The sequence below is a fragment of the Venturia canescens genome, chromosome 9 (genome assembly GCF_019457755.1).
Source record: "Venturia canescens isolate UGA chromosome 9, ASM1945775v1, whole genome shotgun sequence".
NCBI classification, from domain to species: Eukaryota; Metazoa; Arthropoda; class Insecta; order Hymenoptera; family Ichneumonidae; genus Venturia; species Venturia canescens.
The window spans coordinates 11,017,646-11,043,428 of NC_057429.1; the positions used below are offsets into that span (position 1 = coordinate 11,017,646).

The 25,783-nt window shown below is 36.9% G+C and overlaps 5 protein-coding genes and 3 non-coding genes across 8 annotated transcripts in view; 3 read left to right on the forward strand and 5 right to left on the reverse strand.

The window, feature by feature from the left end:
• Cad96Cb (protocadherin Fat 4-like Cad96Ca) overlaps nucleotides 1-25,783 on the reverse strand; it is a 71,252-nt gene that overhangs the window by 23,014 nt on the left and 22,455 nt on the right. The gene's annotated exons all lie outside the window — the stretch shown is intronic.
• On the reverse strand, nucleotides 290-408 carry LOC122416665 (5S ribosomal RNA). The gene has a single exon (XR_006262153.1). It is a non-coding gene; the product is annotated as a 5S ribosomal RNA (ribosomal RNA).
• Nucleotides 740-858, reverse strand: LOC122416652 (5S ribosomal RNA). Its single transcript, XR_006262140.1, has one exon. It is a non-coding gene; the product is annotated as a 5S ribosomal RNA (ribosomal RNA).
• On the reverse strand, nucleotides 1,189-1,307 carry LOC122416653 (5S ribosomal RNA). Its single transcript, XR_006262141.1, has one exon. It is a non-coding gene; the product is annotated as a 5S ribosomal RNA (ribosomal RNA).
• LOC122416581 (histone H4) lies at nucleotides 4,312-4,623 on the forward strand. Its single transcript, XM_043429645.1, has one exon. The coding sequence runs from the start codon at nucleotides 4,312-4,314 to the stop codon at nucleotides 4,621-4,623; it is 312 nt and encodes a 103-aa protein (XP_043285580.1).
• LOC122416495 (histone H4-like) lies at nucleotides 13,915-14,232 on the forward strand. Its single transcript, XM_043429496.1, has one exon. It carries the CDS (start codon nucleotides 13,921-13,923, stop codon nucleotides 14,230-14,232), a length of 312 nt encoding a protein of 103 aa, XP_043285431.1. The 5' UTR covers nucleotides 13,915-13,920.
• Nucleotides 15,535-15,960, reverse strand: LOC122416493 (histone H2B). The gene has a single exon (XM_043429494.1). The coding sequence runs from the start codon at nucleotides 15,941-15,943 to the stop codon at nucleotides 15,572-15,574; it is 372 nt and encodes a 123-aa protein (XP_043285429.1). The 5' UTR covers nucleotides 15,944-15,960; the 3' UTR covers nucleotides 15,535-15,571.
• LOC122416490 (histone H2A-like) lies at nucleotides 16,301-16,727 on the forward strand. Its single transcript, XM_043429491.1, has one exon. The coding sequence runs from the start codon at nucleotides 16,340-16,342 to the stop codon at nucleotides 16,712-16,714; it is 375 nt and encodes a 124-aa protein (XP_043285426.1). The 5' UTR covers nucleotides 16,301-16,339; the 3' UTR covers nucleotides 16,715-16,727.

Below are 25,783 nucleotides of genomic sequence, written 5' to 3' on the forward strand. Positions count from 1 at the left end.
CATAAAATCGTAAATTCCGTAATCATCGAGGCGTCGAAGAATTTGAGGTCTTCACGTAATTTTTTCCATGAAAAAATGACATCGCTGCTGGTCCTCTTCGTTTTACTACTCCATTTCCGGTTTTGGAGTAATCAGCGATATTTCTATTTGTCCGACATCTTTGTCCGGGCGTGTGGGTTGAATATGTTTCCTCGTGGTGGAAAAAAAAAACATGTGGACATTTCGATGATGAATTCATCATTTTCAACGATTAAAACAAAATACGATCGTGTTAATTGGCAAAATTGAGGGCCAACGGCACGCGGTGTTCCCAAGCGGTCACCCATCCAAGTACTGACCGCGCCCAATGCTGCTTAACTTCAGTGATCAGACGAGAACTGGTGCTTTCAGCGTGGTATGGTCGTTGGCTGACGGGAAAATTGAGCGGTTGAAATTTTTGTAAATACATCCGCATAAAATCGTAAATTCCGTAATCATCGAGGCGTCGAAGAATTTGAGGTCTTCACGTAATTTTTTCCATGAAAAAATGACATTGCTGCTGGTCCTCTTCGTTTTACTACTCCATTTCCGGTTTTGGAGTAATCAGTGATATTTCTATTTGTCCGACATCTTTGTCCGGGCATGTGGGTTGAATATATTTCCTTGTGGTGAAAAAAAAAACATGTGGACATTTCGATGATGAATTCATCATTTTCAACGGTTAAAACAAAATACGATCGCGTTAATTGGCAAAATTGAGAGCCAACGGCACGCGGTGTTCCCAAGCGGTCACCCATCCAAGTACTGACCGCGCCCAATGCTGCTTAACTTCAGTGATCGGACGAGAACTGGTGCTTTCAGCGTGGTATGGTCGTTGGCTGACGGGAAAATTGAGCGGCTGAAATTTTTGTAAATACATCCGCATAAAATCGTAAATTCCGTAATCATCGAGGCGTCGAAGAATTTGAGGTCTTCACGTAATTTTTTCCATGAAAAAATGACATCGCTGCTGGTCCTCTTCGTTTTACTACTCCATTTCCGGTTTTGGAGTAATCAGTGATATTTCTATTTGTCCGACATCTTTGTCCGGGCATGTGGGTTGAATATATTTCCTTGTGGTGAAAAAAAAACATGTGGACATTTCGATGATGAATTCATCATTTTCAACGGTTAAAACAAAATACGATCGCGTTAATTGGCAAAATTGAGAGCCAACGGCACGCGGTGTTCCCAAGCGGTCACCCATCCAAGTACTGACCGCGCCCAATGCTGCTTAACTTCAGTGATCGGACGAGAACTGGTGCTTTCAGCGTGGTATGGTCGTTGGCTGACGGGAAAATTGAGCGGCTGAAATTTTTGTAAATACATCCGCATAAAATCGTAAATTCCGTAATCATCGAGGCGTCGAAGAATTTGAGGTCTTCACGTAATTTTTTCCATGAAAAAATGACATCGCTGCTGGTCCTCTTCGTTTTACTACTCCATTTCCGGTTTTGGAGTAATCAGCGATATTTCTATTTGTCCGACATCTTTGTCCGGGCATGTGGGTTGAATATATTTCCTTGTGGTGAAAAAAAAAACATGTGGACATTTCGATGATGAATTCATCATTTTCAACGGTTAAAACAAAATACCATCGCGTTAATTGGCAAAATTGAAAGCCAACGGCACGCGGTGTTCCCAAGCGGTCACCCATCCAAGTACTGACCGCGCCCAATGCTGCTTAACTTCAGTGATCAGACGAGAACTTTTTTTTTTTTAACTCTTTATTAGAAATTTTATAAAAACATTTATACAACAGATCATATGTTATACATATACATCATATGTTATAAATATATATTCTAACATTTTCTTTAATTGTACGTAGTCCCTTGCTTTTCAGCTTAACCTACCATTTTCTCTTATTGTCCTACTTTGTATCGAGATCTTAGAAATTAGATGTATTTGATGTTTTATTGGAAATTGTTACGTTAATGTGGACGTGGTACTGGATTTTGTGTAGGAAAAACTTGAGTCATATTGATAAAAAAAACCTACTGTTGGCAATTGTCAGCTTGGGGATGTGGAAATAATTCCCAAGTGTATTTTGTATTTTTAGTTGTAAAATATATGTAGAATATCTTGAGGTAGTTTGTGTTTGTATTCAAAAGGTAGGTTGTGTATTTTTAAGTTTTTTGTGTAGCGTGTTAGTAGGTTGACTTCTAGTGCTGTTCCGTAGAATTTTTCGGCTAGTTTTTTGGTGTAATCTTTAATCATCGGGATATTTGTTCTATTTTGTAAGTTCGTTATTCTTGCGTATATATTCTCTTCGAGTATAAGTCGGAGGCATTTGTTTTGGAATCTCTGTAATAGTTGCATATTTGTAGGCGCGATATTACACCATGCGCATGCTGGTGATGCATACAGCATTATAGGTCGAAGAATCATTTTATAAATTAAGAGTTTTTCGTTGAATGCTAGTTTCGAGTTTTTTGCCATCAGAGGGTAGAGTTTTCTGAAAGTAGCTATTGCTTTCTGTATGGGTTTATTGATGTGGTTTTTGAATGTTAACTTGGAGTCTAGGTGTACTCCAAGATATTTTACTGTTGTTATGGGTGTGGTTCTATGTCCATTGACTTTGATGAGTTCGAATATTGTACTTTTTCTGTTAAATTTTTTAGAGAACACAATTACTTCTGTTTTTGTTTCTTTTAGGGCAATTTTCCATTTTTTGTCGAACTGTTGTAGTATGTTGACATGGATTTGTACTTGTTTAGCGGCAATATTAGCACTGTGTGCATGAGCATATATTGCCGTATCGTCTGCAAACAGAGCTAATGCTATTTTTTGGAAGGTGGGTATATTATTGAGATAAATGTTGAATAATTTTGGACCTAATCTGAGCCTTAAGGTACTCCTGCTCTTATTTTTCTCTTTGTAGAGTGTTCGTTATTATTGACTGTTACCTGTAAGTGTCTATTTTTGAGATATGAGTTTATATATTTTATGAGCGATATGGGATATTTGAATTCTATCATTTTGTATATTAGCCCATCAATCCAGACTCTGTCGAAGGCTTTTTCAATGTCTAAGAGAAGCATGACTATTACTTTGTTCCAGTTGTAGTTCATTCTAACATCGGTTACGATTCGTGTTAGTTGTTGTACTGTATTGTGTTTTTCGCGAAATCCGAATTATTGGTCAATTAATATATTATTGGCATTTTCGAATTTGTTCATTCGACGGGAGATTACTTTTTCTGTGAGTTTCCAGTTTTCCTACGGTTGGTAGTAAGCTTTTCTTTATTAGGCTTGTGGATGGGTATTATGTTACCTGTTTTCCATTGGCTTGGGTAGTGTGAAAGTTTGATCGATGCGTTTATTATGTAGGTTATTTGTACTATTGCTATTGCAGGTAGTGTTGTTATTATTTCTATGATTTCTTTGGGAGAAGTCAGGTTTTTGTACCAATCATCTTCATTTTCTTTGCTTATTTCATTTTGGACTTTTTCCATTATTTTCAATTGCTCTTCAGTGTTATTATCGAGATCTATGTTATGTACGCTTTCGAATTGATCTGCTAGCATATTAGCTTTATCCATGTCGCTCATTGCTTCTAAATTGTTTTTTTCTAGTGTAGGGATAGAATTGTATTCTCTTTTGAAAATTTGTTGTTTCAAAAGTTGTCGTGTATATTTATTTTTTGCAGTTTTTTCTGGAATTTTTCATTTCGGTATGTGTTTATGTCTAATTTTATAATGCTATTTAGTCTCGTAATTTCTTCTTTGTATCTTAAGTTTCTAGTTCTTTGCCATTTTCTTCTTATTTTATTTCTTTCCTTAATCATATTGAATATACTAGTTGGTATTTGATCGTCAATTTCATTTATTGTCTGCAGAGGTATAATGAATATCGTGATTGAGAATTTTTTTTATTCAATCGTCGAAATAAAGAAAACATGCGTGTTGTAAGTATGAACTAGTCTAAAAGAGCAAAGCGAAACATTCTTCGTCATTGTCGAAGCATTTTTAGCATTGGGAAAAAACTTGAAGAGTTCATTGTATGAAACAAAATTTCAAATTTAATCGAGAGTACTTTGATTTTTAAATCGGTTTATAATCAAAACCCATACAAATTCAGAATTGTTCTCAGTGGTCCTAAGGCTGCGTCCCGTTCCTTATAACATGGATCAATAGTGGGAAACCTTATAAAATGCTATTGGCTCGTGGATCAAGGGAGGGGATGAACCCGAAAAAGAGTATAAAACCAGGGTCTGCAGCCTCTGACCATTAGTTCGAGGCTCGAGCAGGGACGTTCGTCATTCAACTACTGTCTATTTATCCATACGACGATGACTGGTCGTGGAAAGGGAGGAAAAGGATTGGGAAAAGGAGGAGCGAAGCGTCATCGTAAAGTTCTCCGTGATAATATCCAGGGAATCACGAAGCCGGCTATTCGTCGCCTGGCTCGTCGTGGCGGTGTCAAGCGTATTTCAGGCTTGATCTACGAAGAGACTCGTGGTGTCCTCAAAGTGTTCCTTGAAAACGTCATCCGTGATGCAGTCACATACACCGAGCACGCTAAGCGAAAAACTGTCACAGCCATGGACGTTGTCTATGCATTGAAACGTCAAGGCCGTACTCTCTACGGATTTGGCGGTTAAACCTTTTTTTCACGCAGTCGTATATCGCATCAAAACGGCCCTTTTCAGGGCCAACAAATTTTTTTCGTAGGATAATTCTATTCATAAACTTTTAATAAGATGTTCAGAGATACATCCAATTTTTCGAATGCCAGGTGCAATATCAAAAACACGAAGAAAAAGTACAAGATGTTTGTAGAACATCAATAACGACGCATATAATTATTCCGAAGTTTTATTAAGAGGAAATTATCACGATTTTTAAATTGTAACTTGAGAAAGTGCAAATCAAGTTTGAGAATAAACTTTTACTACACTGGTAATGGAAGATGGAAAAAGATCTTTGAGTTTTTTTTCAAGACAATTTTTTTTTTTATCGTACATGCTAGAACGAATAAACCAACTTTTACTTCATTCCTTTCTTTCTTTTAATTACCGTCGATATTTCTACCTTCTTGCCCTGACCGTTGGTTCTAGTCTTCATATGCAAGTGAGATTAATTATGAGCCCAGGTGATTCTCACTTGAAGGAGGATTCAGTGGAATTTTCGATTGCGTGGTCAGTCAGAATACATTAACGTTGCCATGGGGTTTGGGATGTTGCGATAAGATGAGATACGAATTCTTCGATATACATGTGGTCCACTGTGCCGGATACAAGAGTTCATTAAATTCGATCGATGGTATAGGAGAATTTCAGTCCATCCGGCTCATAAAAAGAGTAGATTCTATAACATTGCGCTCCCTGATGGACGCCTGAAGCCCATTAGTTTTGTGATTTAAGAACAATGTTCAGCTACATATTTGTTATAGTTTTTAAAAGAATTGTAAAACTGAACAGAGATTCAATATATTAAAGATTAAATACTCAAAATCGCTCATTAACTGTTGAAATTATTTGCTTCTTGAAATCTTCCCTTTTTTACGAGTTTTCCTTTAATATCAGTTACCACTTAACGATATCGAAAGACTTGTAAGGTCCGGAACAAGATTAATGCATAATCATGTTTTAGCGTGATTTTTATATAAAATGAACAAAAAATATTGTATGCTAGATACTATTCAATAAAGTCAGCATTCCTTTTGATTGCATTTGAAATCTGAAATAGCCGTAAGATCTATAAGTGCATGGACCGTTTTATGGATCTCATTAAGCGAATTTCACAACCAAATCGTCAGAACAGTATCTTTCTTCAAAATATATACCTGGTGTAAGTGTGATTCTTGTTGTTCGAAGAAACATGCACCTCACGAATCACTTACGATACCATGCAGCAGTTAAAGTGAAGCTTAAAATGAATAATAAATAAAAGCGTGGCCACAGAAATTGAACTACGTTTTAAAAGATAGATTGTTTTTAAAAAGATCGATTGCTTTTGGAAAACGAATTACTTGGAGCTTGTATATTTTAGTTACAGCTTTAGTTTCTTCACCAACGACGAATTTGTTACTTCTTAAAATATTTCCCTGGCAACAACCGTTGAATTTTAATACTACATGGTCACATAAATATTCCGTGGCCTCATAAAATACTTGCATCTGGTTTCATAGACAAAGGTGTGTGTCTTTAGAAATGAGTTTGTATTATTATGGTAACATGAAAAAATAATTCATATCCATCTAGCTCCAGATAAAGAATATTTTAACAATAAATGCAAATTTCTTTTACCAACGATCATTCATTTTTAAGGAAATTTGAGACGAAGAAATATTTTGCATTCAACTGTGTGCGAAAATCCCCTATGCTGATGGCTCGGGGTTGATTTGCTAAGTTCGTGTCACCATGCAGTGGGTGAATGTTACCCTATAATCTATGTTTGGGACAGAAATGGCTATCGAAATTTTTAGTACAATTATAACATCGATAAAAATATTTAAAAATATACAATATTTATAAATGATTTTAAATAATACGAAATTATACAAATAATGGGAAAAAATTAGAGAAATCAGACTGTTTTAGGTGACGAGAGAAGAGCTTGATTGGAAAGAATACGCGAACACAACAATAAAGAATGGGACACAAAACTAGAAAACTTAAGAGTAACAGACAACTCCATATGGAAAGTAGCTAAAGCTATCGTAGTCCAGTCATTATATACATTTGGAAATGCAAATGAACCGAGAAGGCTAAATTTTTGATATGACGTGGGGGGGGGGGGGCTTAGAAAAGCTTCAGTTCAAATTGTCGACCAAGATTTCCTATGTGCATTTTGCGCCACCTTAAAAAAAGGGTTAAAATCAGTTTTTTTACAATAACTCGGTTTTCCGTTGAGATACGAGAATTTTGAATTCATACTTTTTTGTTGCTTTTTTTGTGCTCTAGAATTAAGGTCCTATACATTTTTCACCTATTGTTTATATTTATTGAGACATCGATCGAAGAAGTCAGAAATTTAGGTAATGAAATTTGTTTTTTGCTATTTTCTCTTTTCTCGCGATAGATATCGAAAAATTGTCTATTATAAAACTTGTAGAGCGTGTTCAGACCTACAATTTCGTTTTTTTAATTTTTTCCTCCGACCAAAATTATGATCTCTAGCACGCCGCAAAGTCAGTAAGTCCGTGCCCCGCTTCGATGCAGCCGCTCGCACGGTTGTATGCACACGTCGAAACGGATGGGAGGTTGTTCGGGAAATTATTGGGATAAAACATAAACAAATAAACCAGACAAATTATGCAACAAAAACATGAAATTTATTGAACAATTATTTTTTTGTGTAGCCAAAAATAATAATTAAGGGCCCCCGTTTTTTTTTAATATTCTTCGTCGTTTCGATGGTCCTGGTTGAAGAAGTTCTTCCTCGGTCAACTCTTCGAGTTGTAGAGACTCTTGAACCGCTGGAAATGATGCAGGGATGGTCGAAACATCATCATCATCGCCAAAGCTAACACAAATATCATACCCACACTACATGGACCGGCAGGCCTAGTTTACACAGATGAAGATAAAGCAAATGTACTTGCCGAAAACTTCGAAAGAGTGCACCACTTGACCGAAGATCTAGGAGACGAAAACACAGACAACCAAATTCACACAACCTACAACCAAATCAAAACAAGCAACATAGAGATAAACACAATAAAGCTTTGCTCACCCAATGAGATCGGTCAAATAATTAAAAAATTAAAACTAAAAAAAGCCCCAGGCTCGGACAATATACAAAACATAGTTCTGAAACACTTACCAAAAAAGGCTATAGTACAATTAACATACATCTTTAACCAGGCACTCAAAAACTCCTATTTCCCACACAACTGGAAACAAGCCAACGTGCTAGCGTTCCAAAAACCAGGCGAAGACAAAACCTTCCCGCAAAGCTACCGTCCGATCAGCCTCTTACCAACGATGAGCAAAGTTCTCGAGAACATCATCCTGAATAGACTCAAACAATATGAATTAACAGCACAAACACTAATGGACGAACAATTCGGGTTCAGAAAAAACAGAAGCACAGTACAACAACTAGCACGAATTACAAACTACATCTCAAATAACCTGAACAGAAAAAAATCCACCACAATGTTATTATTAGATATTGAGAAAGCTTTTGACACAGTATGGCACGAAGGCCTCATACACAAACTTAACAACGAACACATACCAATGTACCTCATAAAAATAATCATTAGCTACCTCGAAAACAGAAAATTCAGGGTAATAATAAACAACACCCCCTCAATCGAACAAACAATAGTAGCAGGAGTACCACAAGGGTCCATACTAGGCCCTGTACTTTTCTCTTACTACATAAACGACATTCCCAAAGACCAAAAAACAAATACAGCACTGTTCGCAGACGACACAGCACTATACACTGCATCTTGGAATAAAAAAACAGCAATCACACATCTCCAAAACAGAATAAACTCGCTGACACACTACTATGAAAAATGGAAAATAAAAATCAACGCTGCCAAGACAGAATTAATTATATTCACCAAGAAAACAAAACTCAAAAAAACAGAAATTAATTTAGAAATTGAAATCGATGATGAAACAATATCACCAACCAACGAAGTAAAATACTTAGGAGTTATTCTTGATAAAAACCTAAACTTTAGCAAATACATCAACAAAACATGCAGCAAAGCAATACAAATAAAAAACATACTATACCCCCTCATCAATAAGAACAGCAAACTAACAATTAACAACAAAACGCTACTCTTTAAAGCCCTGATCAAACCCATCTTACTATACGCAGCACCAATTTGGAGCAATGCAGCCAAATCAAACATCAAAAAAGTACAAACTATTCAAAATAAAATACTAAGAATGATTAGCAAAGCTAACTGGCACGAAAGCAACTTAGAAATAAGAAATAGACTGAAAACAAAAGATATATATGAAGATATTTATGACATGACAAAAGTTTTCTATGAAACCCGGATCAGAATACATAATATACTCAATGATGTAGGTGTATACAACCATGATAATGCCCCATTCAAAATAAAGCACAAACTGCCTCATCAAATATTACTTTAAGGACATGTAAACTTTGTAAATAGTTGTAAATACAGTTAGGCTAAGTAAACCCTAGAATAAGCACACAACAAACAATAAAATTAATGGAGTTTTTTTCAAATTTTTATTCACAAATACACAAGAAAAATTACAGAAACACAGATACAAAACAAAAACATGATATCAAAAGAAAAACGCACTTGGTTAGTCCCCTCGGGACGGGAACAACAATGTATAACAAGAATGTAACTACAAACATGTAAAGCAAAGCAAAAATGACAAATAAAGAAATTTTCAAAAGTAAAGTAAAAGTTGAGCAGTCAGGATTATGTGACAAGGATTCGGGATTCGATCTGCGATCACGACGCAGGAAACTTTTATTCTAGTGAAAAGGAAATAGGAAAAATAACAGGAAAAAGAAAAGTGAAACTGATTCTACGCCAAGGTGCGTCGAAAGATTCAGAAGGACCCATTAATAGTTCCCACATCATGGGGAAAAATTCCAAAAAACGGAGAGCTCCGGCAGCGGACGATCCAAGTGAAGCCAACAACAAACAGACCAAAATCAGGGGGAACGCACGGACGAGAGACCAAATCAACAGCCTTTCGGAATGCGAGTCGGAAAGCGATATGTCAACGACTTCGCAGCAAGAGACAAGGACAGAGACAAGGCAATAAAAGGTGCCACCGATCATCATCAATAACGAAAAGCTCACGGCAGAAGACAAAACAAAACTACATCTCAACATTATTAAAAACTTCAAAGGATCAACTCTAAAATTCACCAACTCAACAATAAACGTGCAACCAAAAACGCAGGAGGACGCAGTCAAACTTATCAAGCAGTTTGAACAAGCCAAATATGACTTCCACACCTATGCAACAGCAAGTCAAAAAATTAAAAAATATGTCATCAGAGGACTCCCAGCCTTAGATGAAAGCCACATCGAGGAAGATTTAACCGAAGCAGGCTTCAAACCCATCAAAATCAAAAAATGAACCAGGGAGCAAATGGAAACCCCAACAGAGTGTCATACTTTGCCTCATTCGATCCGGAAACAAACGCCAGACAACTAAGGACAATACGCAGCATTTGCTCGGTTATCATCACTTGGGAAACTTACAAAAACCCGAAAAAAATTGCACAGTGCTATAGATGCCAAGGCTTTGGCCATGGCACAGCATTCTGCCACAAAGAACCAAGATGCGTGAAATGCATGGAAAAGCATTTGACCAAGGACTGCGGGAAGGCCCCGGAAACAAAGCCGCAGTGCACGAATTGTGGCGGGGAGCATCCAGCCAACGCTATATCGTGCGAAACGTACAAACAACATCTCAAAAGAGTAGCAGAGAAACAACAACAAGGGGCCAGAATGAACAACCGCAGCAAAACAGCGAGCAGAGAACCAGTTCCAGGATTGGCCTCTTTCCCACCGCTTCAGAGCACAGTCAGGACAGCAGGCAGATCATCCCTCCAGGACCAAAACATAGAACAACGAACTACAGAACGACGAGACAAACGCAGCAGTATTACCTCTTACAGCAGTAAGGTAATTCAGGACCAAACAGGTAACAGAGATCCAAGATTCAAAGATAAAATAAACTTAGAATCACAGCAAAACAATAACACGCAGAGCCAACCAATAGTAACGCACGAACAACAACAGTCCATAAACGACAACGATTCATTTACAAATATAATAGAAGAAATACAAATCTTGAAGACGTTATGTGATTTCAATAAAATGCTCAGCATGTTTAAAGAGCTAAACACAAAATTAGCCAACTGCTATGACCATATCTCCAAATGCCAAGTATTCTATAACGTCATCTTGAATTATGTATAGAACAACGCATTCGATAAAAAACGAGCTAAAAATCATGCACTGGAATGCAAATGGTATTAAGAGCAAGGTCAGAGAAGTCATGAATATTATAGATAGACATAAAATAGACATTCTATTATGAAATGAGACAAAGTTACTAACAAAGCATAAATGTAAATTCCCGGGTTATAAGTGTTACAGAAAAGATAGGCAGGGGAACATGACAGGAGGCGGAATAGCCATTTTTGTAAAAAATAACATAACGTGCTCAGAAATTAACCTCGACACAACAAATATTGGAGCGCATGGTATCAAACTACAAAACAACCAAATAATAGTATCAGTATATGCCCGACCGCAAATAAAAATAAACACAGCAGACTTAAATAAAATCTTCGCATCTGGTAACTCGGTGTTAGCTGTCGGGGACTTTAACGCAAAGCACAACAACTGGCACTGTACAAACAATAATGTCAGTGGAAAAACAATATTCAGATATACCTGCTTCTCAAGAATATCGCTTTTAGCCCCGGATAACTACACACTATATCCATACAACCACGCACTCCCAAGTGTAGTAGATTTTGCGTTGGTTAAAAACATGAACAGCCTCAAAATTGAAACCCTTAATGAACTAGACTCAGATCATCTACCCGTAATGATACATTTGAATTATGCACAAGTGCAAACGACAGAAAGACATCACCTCAACTACAAAAAAGCTGACTGGGAAAAATTTTCAGCACTGTTAAACGAAAAAATCATCTTAAAAACCAATTTAAAGAGCGAAACTGATATAGATAATTGCACAAAGGAGTTAACAGACCAGATTAAAGAAGTGATAGAACTCTCAATTCCAATAACAAAGCAAAAATACACAACACCAACACTGCCAGAAGAAATCGTTAAGATAATAAAACTCAGAAATAAGATGAGAAGGAAATTTCAATCTACGCAAAACTTGTATTACAAATATCTACGTAACCTACTCTCCCACACAATAAAAAAGAAAATTAAAGAACATTCTAATACAGCATGGGAAAACAAACTGAAAAGCTTAAAGGTTCAAGACAACTCTATCTGGAGAATGGCGAAAGCTTTCACCAGGCAAGCAGTCACTACCCTCCCCACTTTACATAGCACCCAGGGGCTAGCTATTAGCAGTAAGGAGAAAGCGAACGCACTTGCAGAAAATTTTGAAAAGGTGCACTACATAACAGAAGACATGAGCTCGCGAAGGCATAGCGCACTCATCAATTCTAAATACAGACAAATAACAAGTACAGATATAAACGCAAACGTTATCAGCTATGTAACCCCAAGTGAAATAGCGCAAGCAATTAAACAACTGAAACCCAAAAAAGCACCGGGGCCAGACTCAATACAAAACATAGTGCTAAAACACCTCCCAAGGAAAGCGATAGTACAACTCACATACATATTTAACGCAAGCTTCAAAAGAAGTCACTTTCCAACTAGCTGGAAACACGCCAATCTTTTAGCCTTTCCCAAACCTGGAAAAGACAAACTCTTTCCTCAAAACTATCGTCCCATTAGTCTTCTGTCAACCATGAGTAAGGTATTTGAAAAAATCATACTGACTAGACTGAAAATACACGAACAAACACATAAGCAACTAATACAGGAACAGTTTGGATTCAGGGAACAACATAACACAGTGCAACAGCTAGCGAGACTCACAAACCACATCAGTGTAAACTTTAATAAAAACAAATCTACAGCGCTCGCTCTCCTAGACATAGAAAAGGCTTTTGACACCGTATGGCACAAAGGACTGATATTTAAGTTAGAAAGATTAAACATCCCGCTGTACCTAACAAAAATAATAGCCAATTACCTCAAAAACCGAACGTTCACAGTACTAGTACTGTGAACGTACTGGGGCCTGTTCTATTCCTGTACTACATAAACGACATACCGAAAACCAAAAACACTGAAATTGCGCTGTTCGCAGACGACACAGCAATCTATGCAAGCTCGTGGAGCAAAGCACTGGCACAAAACCATGTACAAAATCACCTCAACTTAATAGCCGAACACTTTAATAAATGGAAAATAAAAATCAACGAATCAAAAACAGAGCTTGTAATCTTCAGCAGAAAAAACAAAAAAACTAAAACCCCAACACTCACAATGAACAATACAATAATAGAACCCAAAAGAGCAGTAAAATATCTAGGAGTCACACTAGATGACAGGCTGACATTTACTAAACATATAGAAACAATTAAAAGGAAAGGGCAAGCAATAAAAAGCATGCTTCATTACCTCATAGGTTACAAAAGTGCACTAAGTGAGAAAAACAAGCTACTCTTAGATAACGCTATCATTAAACCCATAACGCTCTATGCCTCACCAATATGGGGTAACACATGCAAAACTAACATAAGCAGACTACAGGTATTCCAAAACAAAATATTACGAGCAATCACTAAAGCTGAATGGCATGAAACAAACAGAAGCATACATGAACTATCTAAAGTCAAAACAATTAAGGAAGAAATATACAACAAGACAGAAAAGTTTTACGAGAATCTTGATCTCCCAATCTTAAAAAACATAGGCACATACACGCACAAGAATGCGCCATTCAAAATAAAATATAAACTACCACATCACATATTACTAACATTTTAAGTAACTGTTACTATTAAAACTGTACATTCTGTAAATATTGTAAATACCACGTTAAGTATAAGCATAAGTTAAGTAGGATTAAGGAAAACACATGACAAACAGGTACTTTTTTCAACTTTTAACCTGTAAATAACAACCCAACATAAACACTCTGAAATCAAAAACACATAACAAAACACACAAAAAAAAATATAAGCTAGTTAAATTCCAAGGAATAGGTATAGCAAAACAAACCAAAAATGTACAAACAACTTGTAGAGAAAAACATGAATAAAAGAGATTTTCAAAAAAAAAGTTGAGCACTTGAGCAGTCAGTGGGTTTTTAGCCGTCTAACTGTGAATTATAGAGTACTTGTGCTGCGCAATGACTGGTCGCGGAAAGAGTGGAAAGGGATTGGGAAAAGGAGGTGCGAAGCGTCATCGTAAAGTTCTTCGTGATAACATCCAGGGAATCACTAAACCGGCTATCCGTCGTCTGGCTCGTCGTGGCGGTGTCAAGCGTATTTCCGGCTTAATCTACGAAGAGACTCGTGGTGTTCTCAAAGTTTTTCTTGAGAACGTCATTCGTGATGCAGTCACGTACACCGAGCACGCTAAGCAGAAAACTGTCACAGCCATGGATGTCGTCTATGCACTGAAGCGTCAAGGCCGTACTCTTTACGGATTTGGCGGTTAAACTTTTCTATGCAGTCGTATATCACATCAAAACGGCCCTTCTTAGGGCCAAAAATATTCTTCAACGTAGTCATGACGTTTGCACACTAATCGTACCTTTATCGTTTTTACATTTTTTATGTAATGCATTCATGAAATCGTTGCAGTATTATAATAACTATCATACTTACTAAATATGAATATAAAGCCCGTATGTATCTATTGTCTTATAATCGTCTCGCATTACGAACATAATACCAAATTATAAACTTCATCTAAATCGAACCAAGTATAGGCGTTGAATTCATAAAAAATAGTCCATGTCTGAGACATGTTGAACTCATGGCATTTAAAAATTTATATCCTTTTAAAAAATCCTGATTTTAAGTCATGTGGAAAGTTAAGCTCCGATATATTTTCTCATAAAATTAATCAAGGTCTTGACTCTTCAAATTGATGCTTCCGGTACAATTTTTCAGGTTCCTGTCATCATTATTACTTTCTTACCATATCCTTACATTTTTTTAGATTAAAGAAATCTCCAGAGCGACAGAATAAGAAAACAGACTTGTTGACATTTCTCATATCCATATATAAATCTCTTGTCATGTACGTGAGGATGGATCAGTCGGTATATCGCAACCATGAGTGTGAGAGAGATAGTTGCAAATTTCAAAATCGAAATTCTTTAACACAGTTTGACCGATTAAAAAAAGGCTCTGTCAGTCGATTTTTGCCATCGTTCTGCGTAGGCTGACAGAGCCTTTTTTTAATCGATCAAACTGTGTTTAACAATTTTGATTTCGAAAATTCCAAGTGAGCATAGTCGACTGATCCATACTCTTAAGTGATGAATCATTGATACAAAAAGCATATCCAAACTAATATAAATAAGAAGAATGTAATGATGGCACAGTAGATTAAAGTACATCATTTTTGAAGGAAATGTACATCTAACGTAAACAAGTACGTTATAAGCGTTTATTCATCGATTAACGCCTACTTTATTTTAGAAGTTTCAGAATCTAAAGTCAACCGAATATATTTTTTTCTATTAGCGTCATATAGATATAGACTTTTGACAATCAATGGTCATGATAGGTAAAATTCATACGTATTTTTACTTACAGACGATTGATGAATTTATAGATAATGAATAACCAATGATTCATTACATTTTTAATGCTGTCTTTTCCAATACTATTGTAGATAATTATATTTGGTGAAAAATTGCATTTTCCAAAACAATTAGGTACCATTAATCTTGTAGTATCAGTGATAAATGACTGTTACACAGTTGACCTTCGTTTTGATTTATTTGTTGGCCCTGAAAAGGGCCGATTAAATCAAGCAATACTGAATTACTTAGAGCTCGTATATTTGGTGACGGCCTTCGTGCCTTCGCTGACAGCGTGCTTGGCAAGTTCACCAGGCAACAAGAGCCTTACAGCGGTTTGAATTTCCCGAGACGTGATAGTTGATCGCTTGTTGTAATGAGCGAGACGAGAGGCTTCAGCAGCGATACGTTCGAAAATATCATTAACGAAACTGTTCATGATGCTCATCGCCTTGCTGGAGACTCCAGTGTCAGGGTGGACTTGCTTAAGTACTTTGTAGATGTAGATAGCGTAGCTTTCCTTCCTCTTACGCTTCTTCTTCTTGTCAGTCTTTGTAATATTTTTCTGAGCCTTACCGGCTTTCTTGACAGCTTTTCCACTGGCTTTGGGCGGCATGATGTACTGAAGTAAGTAAAATCAGCGAACTAAACGAGCAGAATGATGTTCCATGGTTCGAACGCTCTTATAAATCAGTAAATTCTCTGACCAGCGCACATGACTGAGAACGAGAGTGGGGGTAGAAATACGGACCAGCGCACCAATGACGTTGGTGCTAGAGTGGAGAGGGTAATTGGGTAAGGGTGTACTAGAAGCAAGGTCGGAGTGCACGATCATTACGGCGGATCACAATGGTATGACTAGCGCACCAATCCGATTCAAGCTTCTTTCTGATTGGCCCGTTCATTGATCCTCGTAGAGCATAAATAAGCACGCAGCCCACCTTCGAGTATTATTCGTGCTCCGATCACGGTTTGAGTCTTCGCTGCTCGTATTTCTACTCATTGAATCAAGATGTCTGGTCGTGGAAAAGGTGGCAAAGTTAAGGGAAAGTCTAAGACTCGCTCCAACAGAGCCGGACTTCAGTTCCCCGTGGGAAGAATTCATCGTCTTCTCCGCAAAGGAAACTATGCAGAGCGAGTTGGTGGAGGTGCGCCAGTCTACCTTGCAGCAGTAATGGAATACTTGGCTGCTGAAGTACTCGAGTTGGCCGGAAATGCTGCTCGTGATAATAAGAAGACCAGGATTATCCCTCGTCATCTTCAATTGGCCATCCGTAACGATGAGGAACTGAACAAACTTCTTTCTGGAGTTACTATCGCTCAAGGAGGTGTTTTGCCGAACATTCAGGCAGTACTTCTGCCCAAGAAAACTGAGAAAAAGGCATAAACTTTTTACTCTAATCGTCCATACAACGGCCCTTTTCAGGGCCAAAAATAACTCTTACGAAGGAAAACTCTTTGTACTCAAATCATCATACTACATATTCTCTAGTTCCGATGAACTATTTTTTTTTGAAAATTTGCCCCAACTACGACTTGAGTTATAAACTTTCAGAGCATTTATTTTTGCGGGTTGAAGTTCATTCAATGGCTACAAATGCTGTAAATACGAAACGGACGTTTTGTAACGGGACAGCCTTATCGCTCGGCACGATTTATTGTGTCGCAAAAATCAGCCCGAGCGCAACGGATGGAGCGTTCTTGTGTCAGATCATTTGATCAGACGACTTTACTTGTTGAATCGTATTTTCGATTCGATTCAGATTAAAAGATTAGATCGAAGATGAACATATAGAAGTTGGTATTCGCACTCGCGGAATTGAGATTTGACATATTTCGATGACGATAATTGAAATTCGATCGAATGAACTCTTTGAGGGGCATATTTTCCTATTGAACATTTTTTCAACCTTGCAAGTGATCTAACGGTTTTTGGGGTCGCTACTTACGATTCTGCCGTCAGAATTGAAAAATTTTAAATAGAATTCAAATAAAATAGATTTATCTTCCAATTTTTCGTTTTCTACGGCGATGACGCGTTCCAGGTTATCGTCATTGCCGCTGTCCTCGAACGACTCGCCGCCATCTTGATCACTAGCCTCCAGGATTTCTTGTAATTCTCTTAATTGGGTCTGCATCTCTTTCATTCGCTTTTTCATCTCTAGCAAGATGCTCCTTTCCTTTTTTCTTTTCTTCTTCTCTTTCCTTTTTTTTCATGCTCTCTCTACTTTTTTTCGGCATCTCACCTTTCTTCCACTACTTTTTTTCACTGAAAAATTAAACGAATTGACGACAAACTCACTCATACGTGCTTCCCATTGCACAACGAAAGAATATGATGTAGTATTGCGAGGCATAGATGCGGTATGATAGGAGGAGCGGCGAATTCGTTCGTTCTTTTTTTTTTAAGTGAATATCTATTTCTTATGCACCACTGGATTGTTCCCACAGTCGGCCACGTGTAGAACCGGATAAGAGAATGAAGGAATTGAAGAAACGAGAGAGAGACAGAGAAAATGATGCATGAGCCGTATGTGTGCGAGTGAGAGGTAGCGAATCATCAGAAGTATATCTGAGTAGCGCGCATGCGTGCCTTTCTATTGTACTACGTGCGAGTGTCCACAGCTTTGTGAGCTCATAATGTCTTGAACTATTCACGATTACAAACGACAGATCGACACTTCCTTAACTACAAAAAGGCTCATTGGAAAAAGTTTTCCACACTGTTAAATGAAAGAATCATCTTAAAAACTAACTTAACCTTTAGAGGACCGGGATTTGAGAATTGAAATCGCCCTTGAAAAGTGCTCAAATTATTTTTTTCATTTTCAAAGTCTCTTTATTTTATCTTTGCTTACAATGTTTTGGGATACATTTGTTGTTGTGTGACGACTACGCCTGCCTAACTAAGGCTTATTAGTCTGGTTTGTGTTCGTGTTTTGATTTTTGTTTTTATTTCAGTGTGTTATCACATTTAGTTTGTATTTCTATTAAAGTAAAAATTTGAAAAAAATCTTATTAGAGTATAGTTGCTTTCCTTACATCTAACTTAGTGGCTAATGTTTTACTATGTACACTATTTACATTGGGTGCATTTCTGATGCTTGCTAGCTTAAATGTTTTTTTTTTTTTTTTTTTAAAGCATGATGATGAGTTGCGGTAATTTATGTTTTATTTTGAACGGGAGCTCGTCTTTTCTTATTATGCCTAGCTCGCGTAGTGTAGGTACATTTTTAATTTGCTCTGTGTAGAATTTTTTAGCGAGTTGGTGGATGTCAACTCTTAGTTCAGATATATTTGCTTGCTTTCTTATTTCTAAGTTCGGCAGTCTCCATTCTGCTTTCAGTATCATCCTTAGGGTTTTATTTTGTACTATTTCTAATTTTTTGATGTTGGAGTTGCAGGTGTTACTCCATACTGGGGAGGCTTAATTATAGATTTAAATAACATAAGTTTGTTTTTTAAGCTTAGCGTACTTTTTCCACAGAGCAAGTGATAGAGTATGCCTTTGATTTTTTGGGCTTTACATCTAGTTTCGTGAATGTGCTTCGTATACGTTAATTTATTATCTAGTATCACACCGAGATATTTGGCACTCGTTTTTGGTGCTACTTGTACTTGTCCCATTTGGAATGGAACGGCTTGTTCGTTTTTTCTTTTGTGTGTAAAATGTACTAGCTCAGTCTTGTTTGTATTTAGTTTAATTTTCCAGTCATGAAAGTGGTTTTTTATAAGATTGACATGCACTTGTACGTTTAGTTGCGCTTTTTTCTTTTTCCACGAGCTAGCATAAATGGCTGTATCATCTGCGAATAGTGCAATATCTGTTTCATTTGTTTTTGGTATGTCGTTAATGTAATATAAAAATAGCAACGGCCCCAGGATGGAACCCTGTGGTACCCCTGCTACAATTGTTTGTTTTTGTGAGGATTTTCCGTTTGTTACTACTGTAAATGTTCTTTTATGTAGGTAATACTGTATGATTTTGACCAGGTATAGAGGAATTTCCAATTTTTGTAATTTGTAGATGAGGCCTTTGTGCCACACAGTGTCAAAGGCCTTTTCTATGTCGAGTAGTACCATGACTGTTGCTTTATTTATATTAAAATTTTTACTAATGTGGCCAGTGACTCTCGCCAATTGCTGAACAGTGCTCAATCCCTGCCTGAATCCGAATTGTTCAGGTATTAGTTGTTGTCTTTCTTTTTCATGTAATTTAAGTCTATTGAGAATGATTTTTTCCAAGATTTTACTAAGGGTTGGTAGCAGGCTGATTGGCCTGTAATTTTGTGGAAATAATTTGTCTTTTCCGGGTTTTTGAAATGCAACAACGTTAGCATTTTTTAATATTATATTTTGAATGTCATCAGGGCCGGGGGCTTTTTTTGGCCTTGTGTTTTGTATTGCTTTTTCGATTTCGAGAATTGTAGTTTGTTTAATGGTATCTGGTTGGATAGGGCTGTTATGAATTTCTCTGTATCTAGCGCTTACTATTTTTTCTAATCTATCGTTACCCATATTTTCTGTAAGATGATGGACCTTCTCGAAATTTTCAGCCAGCACTTCTGCTTTCTGTTTATCACTAATTGCGAGGCCTCGTGGTCCTTGCAAGGTCGGGAGGGCCGTGTTCAATGGTTTAGTAAATGCTTTGGCCATTTTCCATAAGGAGGAGTCTTTTATATGTAAACCTTTAAGTTTGTCATTCTATTTTTCGTTATTGACTTTTCGGATTTCCGTTATAATTTGCTTTGAGAGTTTGTTTTGTAGTGATTTGAATGCTTGTTGTCCTGTGTTTTGATATACTCTTCGTGCTCTGTTACGTAACCGAATTTTTGCTCTTATATTTTCCGGAAGGGTTAAGGTTTTAGAATTGATCTGGGTTGTAGGGATGGCTTGTTTTATTGCCTGTATTATTGTTTTTGTGAGGTTCGTTACATTTGTTTCTATATCTGTTTCCGTTACTGCATCTATTTCGATTTCGACGTTTTCGTTTATGTATGTTTTGAATTTTGTCCAATCAGCTTTTTTATAGTTTAAGAAGGTTCTCTTTTGTTCTTCCAATTTGGCGTTTGCGTATTTAATGACGATTGGTTGATAGTCTGAGTCCAATTCGTTAATTGATTCTATCTGTAGGTAGTCGTTAATGTTTTTGATTATTGCAAAGTCCACAGTACTTGGCCGTGCATCGTTATACGGATAGAGCGTGTAATTATCAGGTGCAATGATTGCCAATCCCTTATTATTTGTGTAATTAAAAAGTATTCTCTCATTTGCATTATTGTTTGTGCAGTTCCAGCTTGTGTGTTTTGCATTACAGTCGCCTATCATTAGAATTGAGTTTGCTGAGTTTATTATTTTGTCTAGTTCGGATGGGTCTATTGTAATTTGAGGTTTAACGTATACTGAAGCTATTACGAGATTGTTGTTGAGTTTGATTCCTAGTGATTCTATTTCTGAGGTTTTAAAGTCTGTTTCAGAGCATGATATATCGTTTCTACAAAAGATAGCTACTCCTCCGGCTGCTCTATTGTTTGGCCGATCTTTTCTGTATATCTTATATCCTGGCATTTTGCATTTAATTCTGTTTGTCAGTTTAGTTTCATTTACTAATAGTATATCTATGCTGTTCGTTTCGAGAAAGTCCATCACTTCACTTAATTTAGGTTTGATGCTGTTTGCGTTCCAATGCGCTATTTTAATGTTTCTGATTATTGCTCTATTGAAATTATGCATTAACGCTTAAATAAGCGTTACCGTGTAGAAAGCTTCGCAGCGCGAAATATGATCTCTGCATTGAGTGAGTTTTTCGTTTAGTTCTTTAAGCATAGCATACATTTTCTTTAAGTCACATTGAGAGTGAAGCGTTTTGACTTCGTTAAGAATATTGCAGAATGTGGAGAAGTCTTCATTTGTTTCGCTGTTTGATTTCAGTTTTTGGTCCTCGTTATTTGTTACCTGCGCATAGGTTGCGTTCTCGCCGTCTGCTGGTCTCGGGTTGGTTGGACGCTTGCTGTTGCTGTTGTTGTTTCCGTCTCTCTCATGGTGGCTGTTGCCTGCTGGGCTGGTTTTTACTTCGAGCAGCGGGAAGGTCCTAACGGCGTTCACCGGCGCCGCCTGTGGCTGAGGTTGTAATTGCGGTGTCGTCCTCTTTCTTCTGTTTCGATCTATGGTTTCCAGTTGTTGTTTGTATACCTCGCATTCGGGCGAATTAGCTGTATGGTTTTTTTGGCAGTTTGTACATTGTGGTGGAGCTTCATCTGGTTTGTCGCATTCTGATGTGAGGTGATGCTTGGTACATTTTACGCACCTCGGTTTATTGTAGCAGTAGGATGTGCCATGGCCGAAGGCTTGGCATCGATAGCACTGCGTAGTGCGTCGTCGGTTGCGGTATTTCTCCCATCTCGCTCGGACCGAGCAGATGTATTTAATATTTTTGAGATGACCGGTGTCTTCTGTGCCCTTGAACGATACAAAGTATAGTGGATTTTCAGTTGATTTATCGTGTCCCAGTTTCAACAGTGCGACTTTCGTAGGTTCAATTCCTTGAAGTTTGAAATCGTCCAGTATGTCCGAGATTTCTAAATGGGGGAGTCCTTTCAGCACAAATTTTTTCTCTTTTTGTTCCGATGCTGCGTATGTATGGAAGCTGCTTTGGCGTAGTATTAGTGATGCTTTCAGGTCGTCATGTGCTTGGCTCGTTGCTGGTTTTATGGTTATTGCGTTTTTTGTAAACTGCAGCGTTGTTCCCTGATATTTAAGCCTGATCTCTTTCAGAAGGTTGTCCTTGTATTCTTTGGATAGTCCTTCGTTTTTGATTATCAGTGGTGAGATTTTTGGTCTAGTTGTTGTATTTCCTGTTTGTTGTTCGGTTTCCATGTCATCTTCTTCTTCTGAATCCGAGGACAATACTTCGAAGCGATTTTTAGTATTGATCGGATTGACTTTTTTTGGTTTGTTGTTCCCCTGGTCATCATCATCGGTTCTCTTCTTCTTGATGTTTTTTCTTGGCATTGTGATTTCGGTATATTCACGTTTGTTGCTTTTTATGCCTGTCTGTTGACCATTACGTGTTTTTGGTGTGGGTGGGTCCGTTCTTGCTTCCAGTTTGCACCTTCTGCGTGGGGATTTTAATTTTTTTTTTTTTTTTTTTTTTTTTTTTTTAATTTTTCGATTGTTCGGGTTCGAATTTTCACTAGGCTTCTCGTCCGCGATGTTACTTCGTCGGCGGTCTGCACGCAATTCCGAATCTGAATCTAAATAAAATTTCAATTTATTACGGGTTTAAATAAAGATTCAATTATTTAAACCTACATATAATGGAGTTTTTTTTCAAATTTTTATCCACAAGTACACAAGAAAAATTACAGTAACACAGAAACAAAACAAAACATGATACCAAAAAGAAAAACGCACTTGGTTAATCCCCGCGGGACGGGAACAATAATGTATAACAAGAATGTAACTACAAACATGTAAAACAAACCAAAAATGACAAATAAAGAAATTTTCAAAAGTCAAAAGTTAAAGTACTCCTCCACTCAAGAACAAACGAACAAGTCATACCATTCCAAATAGAACAAGTTCAAATAGCACTAAAAACGAGTGCCAAATATCTCGGTGTTTACGTTTACGAAGCACGTACATTAAACTCGATGTAAAGCTCAAAAAATCAAAGGCATACTCTATTATTTACTCTGTAGAAAAAGTACTCTAAGCTTAAAAAACAAACTAACATTATTTAAATCTATAATTAAGCCAATTATTTTATATGCCTCCCCAGTGTGGAGTAACACCTGTAACTCCAACATCAAAAAATTAGAAACGATACAAAATAAAACTCTAAGAGTGATATTGAAAGCAGAATGGAGACTGCCAAACTTAGAATTAAGAAAGAAAGCAAATGGACCTGAATTAAGAGTTGACATCCGTCATTTCGCTAAAAAATTCTACACTGAACAAATTAAAAATGTACCTTCACTACGTGATCTAGGTATACTAAGAAAAGACGAGCTTCCGTTTAAAATGAAACATAAATTGCCGCAACACATCATCATGCATTAAACATGCATTTAAGCTAGCATGCACTAAACATGCACCCATTGTAAATAGTGTACAGTGTACATAGTAAAACATTAGCCGTTAAGTTAGATGTAAGGAACTCTAATGAGGTTTTTCAAATTTTTACTCCAATAAAAAATACAAACTAAATGTGATAATACACTAAAAAGAAGCAAAAACCAATACAAGAACATAAAAATAGACTAATAAGCCTTAGTTAAGCAGGCGTAGTCCACATGCAACAAAATGTACCCCAAAACATTGTACTCAAAGATGAAATAAAGAAACTTTGAAAACGTAACGTAAACGTACTCCTCCACTCGAAACCAAAAAAAGCGCCAGGCAATGACGGAATACAAAATCTAATACTAAAAAACTTAACAAGAAAAGCAATAGTTTACTTAACATATATATCTAATGCTTGTTTCCAACATTCGTATTTCCCACAAACTTGGAAAAAAGGACTTATTTTGCCATTCCAAAAACCAGGAAAGGATAAAATATTTCCTCAAAACTATCGACCAATCAGCCTATTACCAACTCTAGGCAAAATCCTAGAAATAATCATCAACATCAGATTAAAAACTACCCTAGAAGATAAAGATAAACTCATGCCGGAACAGTTTGGATTCCGACACGCTCATAGTACTGTACAACAACTTACTCGTGTTAACAAATATTACCAGCAAAAACTTCAATCTAAACAAGTCTATAGGATTACTCTTGTTAGATATAGAAAAAGCTTTTGATACGGTGTGGCTACGTGCTCTCATATACAAACTACATTGGCATGATATACCACTTTATCTAACGAAAATCATCGATAACTACCTAAGTAACAAATTATTTAAAGTACTCGTGGGGAATATGACAAGCACACGCAGAAACATAGTGGCAGGAGTCCCTCAAGGATCTATCCTTGGCCCCAACCTCTTCCTATTATACATAAATGATATACCGAAACATAAATGTACACAAATAGCCCTCTTTGCCGACGACACTGGGAGACGACTCGCCTCCTCTTGGAGCAAAGATGTCATTATGCGCACACTACAGGAACACATCATTATTCTTGAAAAATCATTCACAAATGGAAAATCAAAATAAACGTTAACAAAACAGAAATCATGCTCTTTACCCACAAAAACAAGCAAGTGTCAGGAGGTGTAAAAATGTATAACAAAACCTTAACACTCACAAATAATGCGAAATATCTAGGCCTAATACTTAACAAAAGTATTCTACGAAACACGAATCAGAATGCACAATATACTTAATGATGTACACGACAACGCCCCATTCAGAATAAAACACAAACTGCCTCATCAAATACTACTTCAAATCACATGAAAAAGAACAACAACAACAAATACCTGAACAATTCGGATTCAGACAGGGATTGAACACTGTTCAACAATTGGCGAAAGTCACTGGCCACATTAGCAAAAATTTTAACATAAATAAAACAACAGTTATGGTACTACTCGATATAGAAAAGGCCTTTGACACAGTGTGGCACAAAGGCCTCATCTACAAATTACAAAGGTTGGACATTCCTCTCTACCTGGTCAAAGTCATACAGCACTACCTGCTGTAACGCTTATTTCCAGATAAAGCGGCAAATTAAATTATTTTTCTCGATATTGGGCGCCAGTCGAGGATTTCCCCTCGACAAAATTTATTTATCGAACAAAAGAGATAATTTTGAGAATCGACCAGACCAGCCAGTATTCTCGGTAGAGGAGCGTGAGCCTTCTGGAGGAAAATAATTACGGAAATGTAGAGCTGGGATTACAAATGTGATTTATTATAAAACAAAATAAGAAACAAATATAATGTTAAAAATTTACCAAAATGTGTCGATAACTTCAATATAAATTTTTTTTAACAAATTTGGTCGGTGTTAAATATTCGCTCTCGGTCATAATCTACACGACAATAATTCACAATTTGATAAACGAAATTAAGGCTTTCTTTAGCCTACGAAATTACAATAAACGAGTTCTCGGTGACGGATCACAAAAATACGATAATTCTTATTCTAGGACTCTGATCCAGAAGCCAATTTCAGTTTTATGAATTCCTCTCGGCAATTCTGATAAATTCATAACGATAAGGATGATCATAACAATTGATGATAGAAAAATACTTCAAAAGGATGTTAGAATTGAATTCACTCGTGCGACAAAGTTACCAACGATATCGCTCAATTATGCGATATTTCACCGATTTACAAAATAATTCCGCGCGAATCAAAACGAGATAAACGTAATTATGAACGAGACAACGGCTCACCGCAATGATTTCATTAATTGTAACTCCGGTAAACCCTCGGAATTACAATTCGATTTCGGGGCGTTGGTTTCTCGAAGGTAAAAGTTGAGGCTCAAGAGAATGC

Excerpts from the sequence above, each read along its gene's own strand:
- LOC122416493 (XM_043429494.1), bottom strand. The coding sequence starts at position 15,943 with ATGCCGCCCAAAGCCAGTGGAAAAGCTGTCAAGAAAGCCGGTAAGGCT.
- LOC122416581 (XM_043429645.1), top strand. The coding sequence starts at position 4,312 with ATGACTGGTCGTGGAAAGGGAGGAAAAGGATTGGGAAAAGGAGGAGCG.
- LOC122416495 (XM_043429496.1), top strand. The coding sequence starts at position 13,921 with ATGACTGGTCGCGGAAAGAGTGGAAAGGGATTGGGAAAAGGAGGTGCG.
- LOC122416490 (XM_043429491.1), top strand. The coding sequence starts at position 16,340 with ATGTCTGGTCGTGGAAAAGGTGGCAAAGTTAAGGGAAAGTCTAAGACT.